Source organism: Sorex araneus, chromosome 5, assembly GCF_027595985.1.
Source record: "Sorex araneus isolate mSorAra2 chromosome 5, mSorAra2.pri, whole genome shotgun sequence".
NCBI classification, from domain to species: Eukaryota; Metazoa; Chordata; class Mammalia; order Eulipotyphla; family Soricidae; genus Sorex; species Sorex araneus.
The window spans coordinates 151,190,415-151,206,036 of NC_073306.1; the positions used below are offsets into that span (position 1 = coordinate 151,190,415).

A 15,622-nucleotide genomic window follows, 5' to 3' on the forward strand; every position below is an offset into this window, starting at 1 on the left:
TCCCTGTCCTTTCTTCTGTCACCCATTTTCCCTTCTAGCAAATTCCAGCAGCCATCGAGAGCCTCGAGGATGTTCAGCGACAGGCACGCGGCCTCCCCAGTCACTCACAGCCCGACCCACAGCGCTGACCCCAGCCTCGGCCAGGTGGGACCCCACAACCGGACCCCGCTTGTCTGGCTCCCCTTCCTGGTCATCGGCGGCCTGGGGATGCCCTAGTCGGTTCTGTCTGGGGAAATGTCTGTCCACATAGATCCTTCCTGTCAGGGCAAAGGATTCCCACTCCGCGGGTAAGGACTCATGACTTGCCTCTGGTTTGAAGGTTTTAGTACGGCCTTTTGTAGAAGTCTCTTTTCAACGAACCATCTGCCACACGACAACGGCGGACGGGCCGAACCCCAGCTGGAATGAGGAGCTCGAGCTTCCCTTCAGGTGAGAGCATTCTTCACAGAGATGTGTCTAGCGGTCTGGGAAACTCCTGGTGGATTTCCAGGGAAAGACTCGTTGTGAGACCTGGATGTGAACTCAGGAATGCGCTCATCCGTTCTGCTTTCGGAGAAAAGCAACTCGGGGAAGGAATGAAGTGCTAGGGCTGGAGCGATAGCACAGCGGGTAGAGCATTTGCCTTGCACGCGGCCGACCCGGGTTCTAATCCCAGCATCCCATATGGTCCCCTGAGCACCGCCAGGAGTAATTCCTGAGTGCAGAGGCAGGAGTAACCCCTGAGCATCGCCAGTGTGACCCAAAAAGCAAAATAATAATAATAATAATAATAATAATAATAATAATAATAAAATAAAGAAGGAATGAAGTGCTCAGGGCACAGGGCCGGGTTGCCGTAGCCGTGACTTAACTCACACAGTCTTGGATGATCCCACATTAGCTCTGAGCCCCGGGGGTGCCAGGCCAGTGCAAAATACTTGATCATGGCTGCCTGGAGAACTGCCTTTGAGATGGGCTCATCAATAAGAAAACTATGATTAGCGAGTGAAGTCTGCTGTGGGCAGGGGAGGCTGAAGGGCCGGCGTACTGTGTGGGCCACAAATCTTCATAGCAGATTTGCTGACTCCGGGAAACTGCTTCACCTACGGCTTCAATCCTACTCCCCCTCCCCATCTTCAGTTGTAAGGGTCCTTTAATTTTTTTTTTCTGAACAGAAGGCTCTAGACAAAACTTAGAAATAATTGGCCACTCCCTCTCATTCACTCCTAATGCATTGAAATTGCTCTTTATCACTTACGGCCTGCTCTCCTGAGGAGGCTGTCCTCTTAACACGTGTGTAAGAACTAAACGGGACTGCTAGAGTACAGGGGTGAATTGGGCTCACTGCCTTAATCGTCTGGAGCGTGCAGTCCGTGCAGAACGCTTGCGTCTGTGTGCGCACAGGCATGCCCATTTGTTCACAGCTTCTCACATGTCTGAAGCATGCAGCAGGTCACCTGGTAAAGGAGAGACTGGGCAAGGGTCGGAGAGTCAAGGCAGAAGAGAGGGCGGCTGATGCTGCCTTCCGTGGGGCAAGTAGGCTGAGTGTGAACACGCAGAGGCAACGCTTAGCCAAGCACAGGCCGGACCCGCACTCCTGGGGCAGGAGCTGGACCTCAGCCTGTGTTGTGTCACTCACCGATGGCAAGGCAGAGGGGAGCAGAGCCCTTCCGCCAGCCACAGAAGCAGGAAGTCGGTGACTAGGGGTGGAGAAGCCTCCTATTGCCTGCTTGCTTAGGAAGTGCTCGCACCAGCGGCAGGACTTGGGGGTAGCCTGTCCACGGGTCCACACAGTGCTCGCAGAGCTCACCAGCAGGCTCAGGCGGGAGGCAACTCACCAGGACAGGGGGGTTGGCTCTGCCCAGAGCTCCTGATCTATGCCCTGCCCATTTGCCTGGAGACATGCTTCTGGAGGTAGGCACTGCTACATCTTTGGGGGCATCTTTCAGATGTTGGCATCTGCGTGTCTGCTGTTCCTCGTTGACCCATCTTGATGGTCCCCTGTGCCCCCTTGCAGGGCCCCCAGCGGGGACTACAGCACCACCAGTTTGCAGTCAGTGAAAGACGACGTGTTCATTAACATTTTTGATGAGGTTCTCTATGATGTCTTAGAGGTAAGTGCACAGTGTTTGTTTTGTTTTGGGTTGGGTTTGGGGGCGACAGCTGGTGTGGTAGAGCATCACTCAGCCCCTGGACCACCTCTCTGGCCCTACGTGCAGTTTTAAAGACAATTGACTATTTTGGACTTTCATACCTTCTACAAACATCTAAGTCCCAAATATGTTTTTGAAGACAATGGCTATTTTGGATCTTCATATCTTCTACTGAGATTTTTATACTTCTGGAAACATTTAAATCCCAAATATGTTTTTCCTCTTTCTTGTGTTTAAAATATTTGAAACTTAAGAAGTAAAACTGGGGATACAAAGGGGGGGGAGAAGAGAACTGTTTTTGTTCCCAGTTGAGCGTTACGTGTCAGAAAGTGTGTGAGGTGCTTTATTTTCTTCCTTAAGGCTAAAGTATAGAGTGACTGGTAAATGAAAATCTATTTATGAACCTCCTTAACAATTCCTTATCTTTCCTACGGTCACATAGCCTCTTCACCCCTATTCAAATCTCTGATCAGTCTAGCCTCTGCCTCAGTGCCTGCTGCTGGGCTGGGTTTATTAAATGTCTCGTGTTATTCCTAAACCACGGTTTCTTCCCACCCTTCTCTTAGGATGACCGTGAGAGAGGAAGTGGAATCCACACCCGAATTGAGAGACACTGGTTGGGTTGCGTGAAAATTCCATTTAGCACCATTTATTTCCAAGCCAGGGTAAGCGTCTCAGGCCAGAGTGCTGTGACCATCAGGGGGCACCCTGGCCGTCCTTCCTCCATGTGCTTTCTCTGTCCTGCCTCCCTCCTCCTGAGAGAGCCCAATAAATAAAAATTTAAAAATTAATGTTCCAACATCAATCCCACCACCAGTGTGACCTTCCTTCCACCAGTGTCCCCAGTTCCTCCCACATACTGAAAGCCTGCCACCTTAGCAGGCACAAAATAATTTATTTTATGGGGCTGGAGCAATAGCACAGCAGGTAGGACATTTGCGTTGCACGTGGCCGGCCCGGGTTTGATTCCCCCACCCCTCTCAGAGAGCCCGGCAAGCTACCAAGAATATCTCACCCAGAAGGCAGAGCCTGGCAAGCTCCCCGTGGCATATTCGATATGCCAAAAACAGTAACAACAGGTCTCACAATGGAGACGTTCCTGGTGCCCGCTCAAGCAAATCGATGAGCAATGGGATGACAGTGACAGTGACAGTGATGGTGCGTGGTGCAATATGTATCTCACAGTGATGTCACTGGAGTCGTCTGCAGACCTGTGGACTGTCTGGTGGTAGCTGGGCCTTCGTGTTAGTTTTCACTGAGCGTGGAGGCCTCCGTGCAGCTTTCCCTCCTCACTTGCTCGGCCTCTGCTGGGCTCCGAGCTTCAGCTCCGTGAACTCAGGAAGCGAGTGGCTGCACGCCCAAGAAGCAGTGCCCCAGGCCGGTCCAACGGCCTGCAGCTCCTCAGGACTGGCACGGCGCTGTGGGGCTGGTCCGATTCTACGCCGGCGAGTGCTGGTGTGGGTGGGCACTGGGCCTCTCGGCAAAGGCCTGGCTCACCCCTATTCCCAGAAAGTTCCGGAGCCAGGTTTGCCTGGGATGAGTCAGCAGCGGTTCTAACCAGGACCGGCTGCAGGTGACCTTGTCACTTGAGCATCTCACTGTCAGGAGCCCCGAGGCCGGGGCTGCTCTACAGGAGGCCACACGTGTGAAGGAAGCCACACGCCCCTGCGAGGTCACAGCCAAGCCAAACTCTGGGTGGCATGGCATTGTGGGGAGCTTAAGGGCCATTTGCAGCAGTGAAGGGTCAGCTAAGGGACAGTCTACAGGTCCGCCCCCCCTGCACACAAACAAATTTATATCTCAGAGTAGGTGTTTTATTTTGTTATTGAATCACCGTGAGATGCAGTTACAAAGCTTTCACGTTTGGGTTTCAGTCATACAATGATCAGACACCCATCCCTCCACCAGGGCACATTCTCCACCACCAATGTCCCCAGTACCACCCCCCCATCTCCAACCTTCCCCGTCTCCATGTCAGTTTCCCCCATACTCTCTACCTACTTTTGGGTATTATAGTTTGTAATGCAGATACTGAGACGTTATCACGTTTGGTCCCTTATCTACTCTCAGCACACATCTCCCATCCCGAAGAGTCCCTCCAACCATCATTGACTTAGTGGCCCCTTCTCTATCCCAGCTGCCGTCTCCCCCAGCTCATGAGGCAGGCTGCCAACTATGGGGCAGTCTTCCTGGCCCCTGTGTCTACTGTCCTTGGGTGTTAGTCTCATCTTATGTTATTTTATATTCCACAAATGAGTGCAGTCCTTCTAAATCTTCCCTCCCTTTCTTTTTTTTTTTTCCTTTTTGGGTCACATCCGGCAATGTACAGGGATCATTCCTGGCTCATGCACTCAGGAATTACCCCTGGCGGTGCTCAGGGGACCATATGGGATGCTGGGATTCGAACCCGGGTCAGCCGCATGCAAGGCAAACGCCCTACCCGCTGTGCTATCACTCCAGCCCCTTCCCTCCCTTTCTGACTCATTTCACTCAGCATGATACTCTCCATGTTCATCCACCTGTAAGCAGATTTCAATGGAATACTATGCAGCTGTTAGGAGAGATGAAGCCAGACTAGGTTTTTTAAGGAAATTCTTTTGGGTGTTGAGGATTGAACTGACCCTGGGCTTGATGTGGGAGGCATGGGTTACACCTGGCAGTGCTCAGGGGCTACCCCCAGCTCTGTCCCAGGGATTGTTCTTGGCAGCACTCGAAGGGCTCTGTGTTGCCAGAGCCGAGTGGGGTTGGCCACGTGCAAGGCAGGCATATGAACCCTTATACTCTCCCGCCCAAAACATTTTAGAAACGGAATCACCGGGAGATACACTTACAGAGCTGCTCATGGCTGGGTTTCAGTCACACAATGTTCCAATAATTGTTCCTCCACCAGTGTATGTTCCCAGCACCAGTGTCCCCAGGTTCCCTCTCGCCACCCTTCCCCCCTCCCCGTCTCTCTGTCTCTGTCTCTGTAGAAGGGGCTGTGGCAGGGCGTGAGATGCGGACCCCCTCACAGGCAGCCTGGCGTGTGACTGGCGAGTGGCCAGAGCATGTCTGCACACAGAGCAAAAGAAACAGACCGTGCGTGAGGTTGACGGGGTAGTAATCACCCAAGAAGGGGTCACCTGGGGGCCAGAGAGGTAGTACAGTGGGTAGGGCGCTTGCCTTGCACCTGGCAGACCCAGGTTTGATTCCTGGCATCCCTTAGGGTCCCCTGAACACTACCAGGAGTGATTCATGAGTGCAGAGCCAGGAGTAACCCCTGAGCATCACTGGGTGTGGCCCCCAAATACAAAACAAAAGAGAATGGGTCACTTCTTTTCTTTTCTTTTTCTTTTTTTTTGGGGGGGGGGTCACACCTGGCAATGCACAGGGGTTACTCCTGGCTCTGCACTCAGGAATTACCCCTGGCGGTGCTCAGGGGACCATATGGGATGCTGGGATTCGAACCCGGGTTGGCCAAGTGCAAGGCAAACGCCCTACCCACTGTGCTATTGCTCCAGTCCCTGGGTCACTTCTTTTCTAACCTGGGTCTTGAAAACTGGCTCGACTATGGGCAGGAGGGAAGGCTGATCCCCTCCACCGCAGGCCAGTTTGCTCTGCCTTTCCTACCGGAGTGCTGTTCTTCCACCTGCACTAGTACGGTGCTCACGCCACAGCAGACAACCCTTCCAGACGTTCCCGCTGAGCCTTCAGAATTCCCCCAGCTCCGAGTCTGTGCTGGCGTGGGGAGAGGGTCTGCTCTCAGGCCAGGAGAGGGCACAGAAACGCAGAGGGGGCTGGAGTACAGTACAGCGGGTAGGGGGTTTGCCTTGCACGCGGCCGTCCCAGGCTCGATCCCATAGGGTCCCCTGAGCACAGCCAGGAGTAAGCCCTGGACATCACCAGGTGTGACCCAAAAGCAGAAAATAGAATAAAAATAATAGAAATGAACACTCTGGGCAGGAGCTAAGTGGGAAGTAGGTAAAGGGCTGTACATGATAACCCTTCCGTATCTGCGCTGCGAACCGTATTGCCCCAAAAAGAAAGAAACAGCAAAGGGAGAAAGGCCCTGAAAGAGGGCAGTGCCCGCCAGGCGCCGCGAGCACCGGGTGGGCTGCCGCAGACACGGAGGGGCGGCACGCTGGGTTCCCCGAGGCCGCTGGTGGACGCGGTTTGTTCTCGGCGCAGATCGACGGGACCTTCAAGGTGGACATCCCGCCCGTGCTCCTGGGCTACAGCAGGGAGCGGAGCGCGGCCGAGAGGGGCTTCGACCCCGCGCGGAGCCCGAGTGACGGCCCCTACCTCACTCTCTTCATCACCATGGAGCCGCAGCTGGTGCCGGGGGAGCCCATCCGAGAAAAGGTACCGACCAGGACCCGCGGGTGGAGGGACCAGCGCGGGCGCGGAGGGGCGGGGGGCGGGGGGGGATGCGGTCCCGGTTCGGGCCCCAATACCGCGTGCTTCCGAGGCACCGCTGGGGGCAGCCCCGGAGGCTCCCGAGCACTGCTGGGGGGTCTCGGTGGGCCCCCACCCATAGGACCTGGGCAGCACTGCACCCTTGGGGCCTTGTGTGCAACCGCCCGACCAGTTGGCCCAGAACATTTGGGAAGTGGCTCCCCGAGCACTGCTTAGGAGTCTCCTCCCCCCAAACACGACCACATAGAGCGTCCGCCTGGCCCCCTTCGCGGGTCCGGGTCGGGCAGCCCCACGGGTTCCCTGTTCGGCGGGACGGAGAGAGGACGCGGCCACGCCGCTCCGTGCTGTGAAGCCCCCGGGTCTGTCCACCAGCGACCCCCACGCCGAGACAGGACAAGGCCGAGCAGAAACAGGCTCCGCCGGGGCGGGGGTCCCTAGCCATGTCCCCGGGACCCCTGGGGCTGCCGGTCTGGACCAGCCTCCCGAGAGTGACGCGCCCAGAGCTTCCAGCCAGGGCGCTGCGGGGGAGGTGTGCGGGTGGCCCCTGCCCGCCCTCCTGCGGACTCCCCTACCCAGGCGGGCTGTCCCCGTCCCCAGGAGACAGACGCAGGAGGCGGGGCTGTCCCCAGACCCGTGAGCGGGTCAGGCCCCGGACTCCGACTCTTACAAGCTGCTGGTGCCAGGCGCAAACCAGGCGGCAGGTGCGGGCGCCGCTGCCCCGATTGCTCTGCGGCGCCCCCTTGTCCCCTCACCCCTGCAGAGGGAGGACGGGAGGGAGCACGCCTGGCCCTTTGCCAGTCTGGCTTGGTTGGGGGCGATGCTTGCCACAGCTGAGTGTCCCGTTGGCATGGCATGGACTGGAAACGCAGGCCTGTGGGGTGCAGCGTCCCTGCCGCTGTCCCGGCAGAAATGCTGGAGCATCCACACAGCCGCAGGCTCTAGAAATTCTGCATTCAGGTGTGTAAACGCACCGAGAACCACATGGTCCGCCAGCCCTCCCCACACACACCCGTGCTCCAGACACAGGGACTCCACAATGGCCTGTGTGCTTGTTTCTTTAATCACGGAGACAGACCCTTACAAAAGCTGTTCATTTCATGTTCATGTTCTTTCAGTCATACAGTGTTCCAACACCCATCCCTCCGGCAGTGTACCCAGCACAAGGGTCCCTCCCATAACCCCCCACGCCTGCCTGCTCTCTCTCTCTCTCTCTCTGTCTCTCTCTCTCTCTCTCTGTCTCTCTCTGTCTCTCTCTGTCTCTCTCTCTGTCTCTCTCTCTGTGTCTCTCTCTGTCTCTCTCTCTGTGTCTCTCTCTCTCTCTCTCTCTCTCTCTCTCTCTCTCTCTCTCTCTCTCTCTCTCTCTCTCTCTCTCCCTCCCTCCTTTTGGGACATTGTGGTTTGCCATATAGATACTGAAAGGTTATCGGGTACATCCCTTTACCTACTTTTAACACCCCCTTCTTGTCCAGTGTGACCATTAACAACTATTGTTGTCATTCTGGTCCCTTCTTTATCTTACCTGCCCTCCGCCCCACACACACTTGGGCAGATTCCAACCACTGACCAGTCCTCCTCGCCCCTGTTTTCCCTGGCCTTAGATATTAGTCTTCTAGTATATATTTTTCTATCCCACAAATGCGTGCAGCCACTCTACACCCGTCCCTCGCCTTCCGACTCATTTCACTCGGCATGATACTCTCCACATGCGTCCACTTATAGGCAAACTTCATGACTTCACTTTTCCTAACCATTGTGTAGTATTCCACCGTGTAGATGTGCCATAGTTTCTTTCTCCACTCTTGTGTTCTCGGGTGGCTGATGTGTAACGCCCCCCACCAACCCCAACACACACACACACACACACACACACCCCACCAGGATCCAGAATGTGAGAGCGTGTGCGGAGACAGCCCTCGTGGCACTGAGCTGGTCCCTGTACAGGACCGCAGGGGCCCCTGTCACCTGCCTTCCCTCCAGCCCCGTGACTGCGGCCTCAGCTGCCACCTCTGCTGGCCCTTCCTGCCCTGCTGGGACGGAACTGCCCCGAGGCACAGGCTGGGATGCTGTTTGACAAGGAAGCCTGAACCCGCCGGGCCCGAGGGGGGCAGCAGGGCGAGCGAGTGCCCGCAGGGGGCTCTGGGGGGAGACGCCCAGCTGCCAGCTGCGGCCACACTGGGCTCCTGACGGAGACGTCTGATGAGCACTGGTGTTCCTGTCGGCCCCTGTGCGGCTGTTGCCTTGGATTTTGGGCTGAGCGAGGGGGTGAGAGTCCGGGCCACTTGCTGACCAGCAGGCACTTCCGGCAGCGCTAGGAAGACCATGTGCGGCCTCCGGGCCTTGACCAAGGTCAACCAGCGCCAGCAGGTACTCACCCCCTGCTCTCTCTCCAGGCCCTCCTTGGGATTGGTTCATTATTATTTGGGGCCACACCCAGCTGTGCTCAGAGACATCTCCTGGCTCTACACCCAGGGATCACTCTGGGTGGGCTCAGAGGACACATGGGGTGTCGGGGCTCAAACCTGGGTCAGCTGCATCCGAGACAAGCACCTTATCCGGGTATTGTTGCTTCTCTGCCCCCCACCTCACCATATGATTTTTTTTTTTAAAAAAAGGGATTTACTCATGGAATCTTTCTTTAAAATCTGCTGCAACTCCTAAAGCTCTCATTTGAACATCCTTTGCTTGAGGGGCCAGAGAGCCAGTGCAGCAGCTAACCTGTGAGCAGCCGGAGGTCAGTCCCCGGCTGCTCGGTCCCCTGAGCACAGCCCAGGAATAAGCCTGAGCGCAGCTGGGCACAGCCCCCAAACCAGCAACAAACCTTCCCTTGCTTGAGGTTGTCCTGTTGCAATCACGGTTTTAGTAGACTCAACTTCTGTTGATGAAACCTTCCTCTTGTTTCTTTCTTGCCCGATAGATGAGTGGCACTCGTAAAAAGGTACCGAGTATTTTGCTTTACCCCTTCACCAGTCAGTAGATGGTTAACCCTTTACTATCAATAAAGCCTAATTAAATTAGGCTTTCATCAGCTGCTTTTGTCCCCTGCCACCTTCATGAAGCTCCCAGTGTATGTGTGATCCTGTAACTGTGGCCAGGACAAATGTACAGCTTGATCTTTCTTTTTCTTTTTTAGTTTTATTATTATTATTATACTTTTATAATTATTATTATTATCTACTATTATTTATTATTATTATATTATGTATGACGTTTACAATCATGCTGAATTTCATGGTGTTGATGTCAAGCTATGCACCTTGCCATCTGGTGCCCACAGGATGTCACGTCTTGTCGGCCTTTCCCTTCCCGACCCTCCTGCACTGACCGCTAATCTGCTTTGTAACCCAAGGCCAGGGGTTTATCACTGTTATTCCTGTCTGTTCCCTTGTTTGGTCGCTGTATGCCACAGGTGAGTGAGACCCTCTCGACTTGTCCTTCTCCCTCTGACTGGCTTCCCTCCCCGTGACATCCCCTGCTTCCATCCATGTTGCAGTGAACTGAAAAAAATCTCACCCTCTGTTACAGCTGCAAACCCTTCTGCTGTGCAGACACACCACAGCTTCTTTCCCCACTCATCTGGGGTTGGGAATTTGGCTTGTTTCCACTCCGGCTCTTCGCCCAAGCTCTGCCAGGAACATAGGTGTGCATACAGCAGTTCAAACGATGTTGCTGAGGGGTGGGTGGCAGATGCCAAGAGGTCGAACTTCTGAGTCACACAGAGCACTATTCTTATAGTTTTGAGGACTCTTCATTCTCTTTTCCACAGAAGTCTGACCAGATAATATTCTCTTGTTCTTTTAAACGAGGCACTGATTTTTCCCGCAGCCTTTTTGATATAAGCCATTCTCACTGGTCTGAGCTGATAGCATTGTGGTTCCATTTTCCCGACAGGGAGTGTTGATATCCTCACTGGGGAAGGGTCTTGTGCGTCTCCTTGACCCATCTTTTAATGGGCTTGTCGGTTTTTCTGTTGTTGAACTTGGTGCGTGTTTTGTATATCCTAGATATTAGCCTTTTAGATGATGTATGCTATGCAGATATTTTCTCCTATTTATGATGTATGATGTCCCATTTTCTAGAGGTCTAAGTTGTCTTTTTGTGGGGGAGGGGTAATGATTTGAGCTACTTGACAGTGCTCAAAGAATCCTATGTCCTAGGGACTGAATCAGGGAATCCTGCGTAGCAAGCATGTGTTTCAGCCCTGTGAACTATTTCTCTGGCCCCTGGCTTTGCCTTTCGGTCCATTTCACTTTATCAGACAGATTTTTATTTGGCCTTGAATCTGAGAAGTCCAAGTCATAATGTTACTGGCACCTGGGGGCTATTTCTAGTCTTTCCAAGTCCCTAAAATCTGCCAGCTGCAAAAAACCATAAAGCTGTGACAGTGTAGGTACTGACGAGAAGGAGAAAGCCACAAAAATTTAATTTCCCACACAAAAATTTAAATTAAATTAGGAGGCAAAGAATTGAGGCAGATTAAGAATCTAACATATTTTAGGGCAGAGGATGTAGATAGCGCACTGGCAAAGCACACACTTTACCCATATAAGGCTCCAGGTGCTAATTTGAATCTCTCTCTCTCTCTCTCTCTCTCTCTCTCTCTCTCTCTCTCTCTCTCTCTCTCTCTCAAATGTTAAATATCAGTTCCAGTACTGCGGGTACTGAGGGTAAGGCATTTGTTTTGCATGTGGCCAACCTGGGTTCGATCCCTGGCACCCCATGTGGTCCCCAAGCCTTGCCAGGTGTGATCCCTGGGCACAGAGCTGGAAGTGAGCCCTGAGTATCACCGGGTGTGACCCAAAACCAAACCCACAAAAAGAGATTCATGTATACTCACAGTACCATCTGTCACCATCCCACGCCTTCCAGGGGCACCCTGGCATCCTGAGCAAGTATAATGGCCACTGACACGTGCAGGAAGGTTGTGAGAGGAACACGGACCTACTCAGACAGAGCTCTGCCCTCAGAAATGCAGGCCACAATGCCAAGTGCCCTACAAGGCCCCCGGGCCCATGTGGCAGAGAAAGTTCTAGCCCCCTGTCTCCATTTTGAAGGCTAATCAGTCAGTCCTGAACCAAGGCCTTTATTGTCCTTCCTGCCTGCCGATGCCTCTCTGACCCCCTGGCGCTCCGCAGTGCTCCCCACAGAGCCTCCACTCAGCCCGTGAGCACTGTTCCCTCTGGCCTGGGGCTTCCCTGAGACTGTCTCATACGGAGTCATCCAGAGGGCTTAGAACTTTCCATACTCAAACATTTGTCAAGTTCCAAATAATAATGTAAAAGGACATTATTGGAATAGTTGGAAACACTTATTAAGATGAATAAGTGAATGAGTTGAGGGAAATGGATTAATTCAACTAGAGGCCTCTTTAAGACCTTATTTCTGAAATAAACACCCCAAATCATCCTTTCTCATTTCACAGATCTCCATCTTTCTAAAATTAGGATGGTTTCTGGTTGGCAATGTACCTAGGAGTCTGTGGCCTGATCATACTACAGTCCTCTCATACTCGTATATTTTAAACGTATTTATGTATTCATCGTGGTATCCGTTGGGTAGCTGCCATCTTTTGGCACTGTGCTGAGTAGTGGGTGGTTAAAAGGATGAAATGTGGTAAGTTATGGGGGTCACAGGGACATCCCATGAGAATATACTAGCTTTGGGAGATGCCTCCATCCCACCTAACCCCACCATCACCCCGATTTCTCATGGGTACAGTGATAAAATCCAAATCAGGGTCCCAGCCCAGTGAGAGAAGTGAGAATATGCTAGATTCTACCTGCACTGAGCAAACTATTGGCATATTTCTATTCACTCACTTATCCAGCAGTGGTATTTGTTAAACACCAAAACAACAAAAGTCTTATAAAGACATCTAACACTCTCCTTTCTGTGCTGTTGTTAGCAATGGTTTGAGTCAGGGGGAAGAATAACTTATAAAAATAAATAGTGTTTGGGGGATGGAGAGTACAGCGGGTAGGACACTTGCCCTGCACATAGCCAATCCAGGTTCTATCCCTGGCATCCCATATGGTCTCCCGAGGATTGCCAGAAGTAATTGCTGAGTGCAGAGCCAGGAGTAGGCCCTGAGTTCTGATGGATGTGGCCCTAAACAAGAAAGAAACCAAAAACACATACTGATTTATCTGCTTTGGACCACTTTTGAAAACTCTGAGAAACAAGTATGTACTTTCAGATGGAAGGTAAATAAGTTATAAGCATGCCTTAGAGTTGTGTGTGAATCATATGTCTATAAAATGGAAAGCTGGCAGTGTGGCTCAGTGGAGAGCACATACCTTATGTGTGGTCTCATGGGTGTAAAGAGGGTCTGATCCCTGGCACCTTAAAAATAAATAAAGTGGAAAGAATCCTGGAAACTTGCAACTCCTGCTGGATCATAAATGACTTAAAACATTTAATATTTCTAGCTCTGCTGCCTTTATCTTTGAGACCCATTACTCTTACTATGTTATGCATCTAAAACCTTTAAAAACATTCCCTTGTAGGGGCTGAAGTGATAGCACAGCGGGTAGGGCATTTGCCTTACACGCGGCCAACCCGGGTTCGATTCCCAGCATCCCATATGGTCCCCTGAGCACCGCCAGGAGTAATTCCTGAGTGCAAAACCAGGAATAACCCCTGAGCATCGCTGGGTGTGACCCAAAAAGCAAAAAAAAAAAAAAAATCCCTTGTATGGATATTTATTATAAATGTATATATTTTACATGAGTTGCTTAAACTTTGCATTTATGATGTTGGACTTCTGAGTCCCATTCCTCTCTAAAACCAGCATCAAAATGCCCTAAAACCCCTACAACTATTAGTTGATCTCATTGGTCAATATTGGTTTATCACTTTAACGTTCTGAGCTTGCTTTACTAACCCGAGTTCCGGATGCCTCCTTGACTGCAGTTTTCACTGAGTCCTAATGAATACACTTTGCTGAGTTCACCTGAGTTTCAGGTCCTAAACACAATCCAGTAAATCCATCGGGATAGGACAGTCTTAAGGACACTCAAGGATACTTCCTGTGACCCACATGTAGCTCCAGTTGTCTGTGGGATATGAGCAAGTTTGTCTGTGTCCCGTGTGATCACATGTAAACTCCATGGACACTTTCTTTCTGAAGTTTGATTCGCAGGAAGATGAGAAATTACTTCAAGCAACAGAAAAATTTCAAGCTGAATGTGCCTTAAAGTTTCCAAACCGTCAGTGCTTTACCACTGTGATCGACATCAGTGGAAAAACTGTTTTCATTACACGTTATCTCAAGCCTCTGAACCCCCCTCAGGAGCTCCTCAACGCCCACCCCAATAACCCACAGGCAACGGCAGTAAGTACTTCGTAACCTTCTGGGGCTGCGGCTACAAAAAGAACTTAACATTTCAGCAATGGCCATTTTCGTGACATTGAGTTCATAATACCTGAGGCAGTAGTGACTCTATCAGGATCATTAATGATTCATGGAATGATTCAAGTTTCTTTGGAACCAGGAGACTTACTTTGCTTATAAAAATCTGAAGGAGAAGATTCTTTAGTTGATTCTTTCAGTAAACAGTTACCACATGTTTACTGTGTCTCTGACACTATGGTAGATGCTGGAGAATCAACATTAACACTCAGTGTCTACTGAAACCTTTTCATGATGTTTTCTCAATTACTATTCTCATCACCCAGGCTTCTGCTTTCACACCAAGATAACTTTGGTGTTTATACTGGGTGCTTTAAGCACCACTGAATTGAATTCAGAGGTATACACCTGCAGATGTTTATATCGACAGGGACGAATAGAGACGTTACTGGCGCCCGCTGGAGCAACTCAATGAATGGGATGACAGTGACACAGTAATATATATATGTGTGTGTGTGTGTGTGTGTGTATTTATATATAATATTATATATTGTGTGATTCATGCCCCATTTACTTTCTTATTAATCAATTTACATTGAAAACGCCAGTGGGGAATCTCTAGTATTACATGCTGAAAACTTCTAGTAGAAAATATTTAGAGTGATAAATAAGATTCTTAGATACTTCAAGCATTTGAAAGATCATAGCTGAAACAGAAGAAGGTGAATGGAGAAACCCAGGAGACATAGGACGCAATAAAAAAGCAAGATGTAAAAAAAAAAAAAAAAAAAAAAAAGCAAGATGTCACAAGGTGGGGCCTTGAAACAGTTTGCTCTGATCGTTGCTGATCATTCCCAGTGTGGAAAGCTGCTTCTTGGGCCTCCGGCTGCTGAGGACAAGAGATAGTGCAGGGCTCAGGGCTTCTGCCAAGGTTGCAGAAAGACGCGGGGCCAGAGGAGGAACGGTCGGAATAGCAACAAGGAAAGATCTGCCTTCCAGAGGGATTCTGCCTTCCTCAGCCTTAACTCTGGGTGGATGCCTCGCTCCTGAGAATGTCCTACTCACTCAGCAGCATTCACTCATGTTTGGGACTAGAATTTACCCTGTTTGACCTGGAAGACGTCAGTGGAAAATGTTACTGGCGGTATTTCCTGTTGGTATCACCCCTCGATCCCTATCAAAAGCACATCCATGTCCTAGGTCTAGAAAAAGTCCTTTTAAACTAAAACTCAAAAAAAAAAAAAAAAAGAGGGAAAACACGCCTAAGCAATATAGCATTGATCGTTGATGAGGAAATAAGTTGTTATTTCTGGAGGAGTTAGTAGAAACAACAAACTGCAGATTTAAGCCACGAAGAATGTGGACCTTAGAATCACATTCAGTCAGATTCAGAACAGAGACAGGAGAAACGTGAAAATCAGGGGCTGGAGCAATAGCACAGCGGATAGGGTGTTTGCCTTGCACGCGGCCGACCTGGGTTCGGTTGCCAGCATCCCATATGGTCCCCTGAGCACCGCCAGGGGTAATTCCTAAATGCAGAGCCAGGAGTGACCCCTGTGCATCGCCAGGTATGACCCAAAAAGAAAAAAAGAAACGTGAAAATCAGAACCAGAAGAATAGTACAGCAGGCATGGTGCTTGCCTTGCACGCAGCCATCCTGGGTCCAATCCCTGGCACCGCATTCAGTCCCCTGAGCCCCGCCAGGAGTGATCCCTGAGCCCAGAGCCAGGACTACAGCCCCAGAGTA

General features: G+C 51.2%; 1 protein-coding gene across 4 annotated transcripts in view; it reads left to right on the forward strand.

Annotated features, from left to right (window-relative positions):
• CC2D2A (coiled-coil and C2 domain containing 2A) overlaps window positions 1-15,622 on the forward strand; it is a 126,039-nt gene that overhangs the window by 94,490 nt on the left and 15,927 nt on the right. For all 4 annotated transcript variants that reach the window (XM_055140630.1, XM_055140631.1, XM_055140634.1 and 1 more), the window contains 6 exons: window positions 39-144; window positions 320-429; window positions 1,997-2,093; window positions 2,699-2,797; window positions 6,300-6,473; window positions 13,654-13,857. In XM_055140630.1, coding sequence (XP_054996605.1) covers window positions 39-144; window positions 320-429; window positions 1,997-2,093; window positions 2,699-2,797; window positions 6,300-6,473; window positions 13,654-13,857 — 790 coding nt within the window. The remainder of the gene's footprint in view (window positions 1-38; window positions 145-319; window positions 430-1,996; window positions 2,094-2,698; window positions 2,798-6,299; window positions 6,474-13,653; window positions 13,858-15,622) is intronic.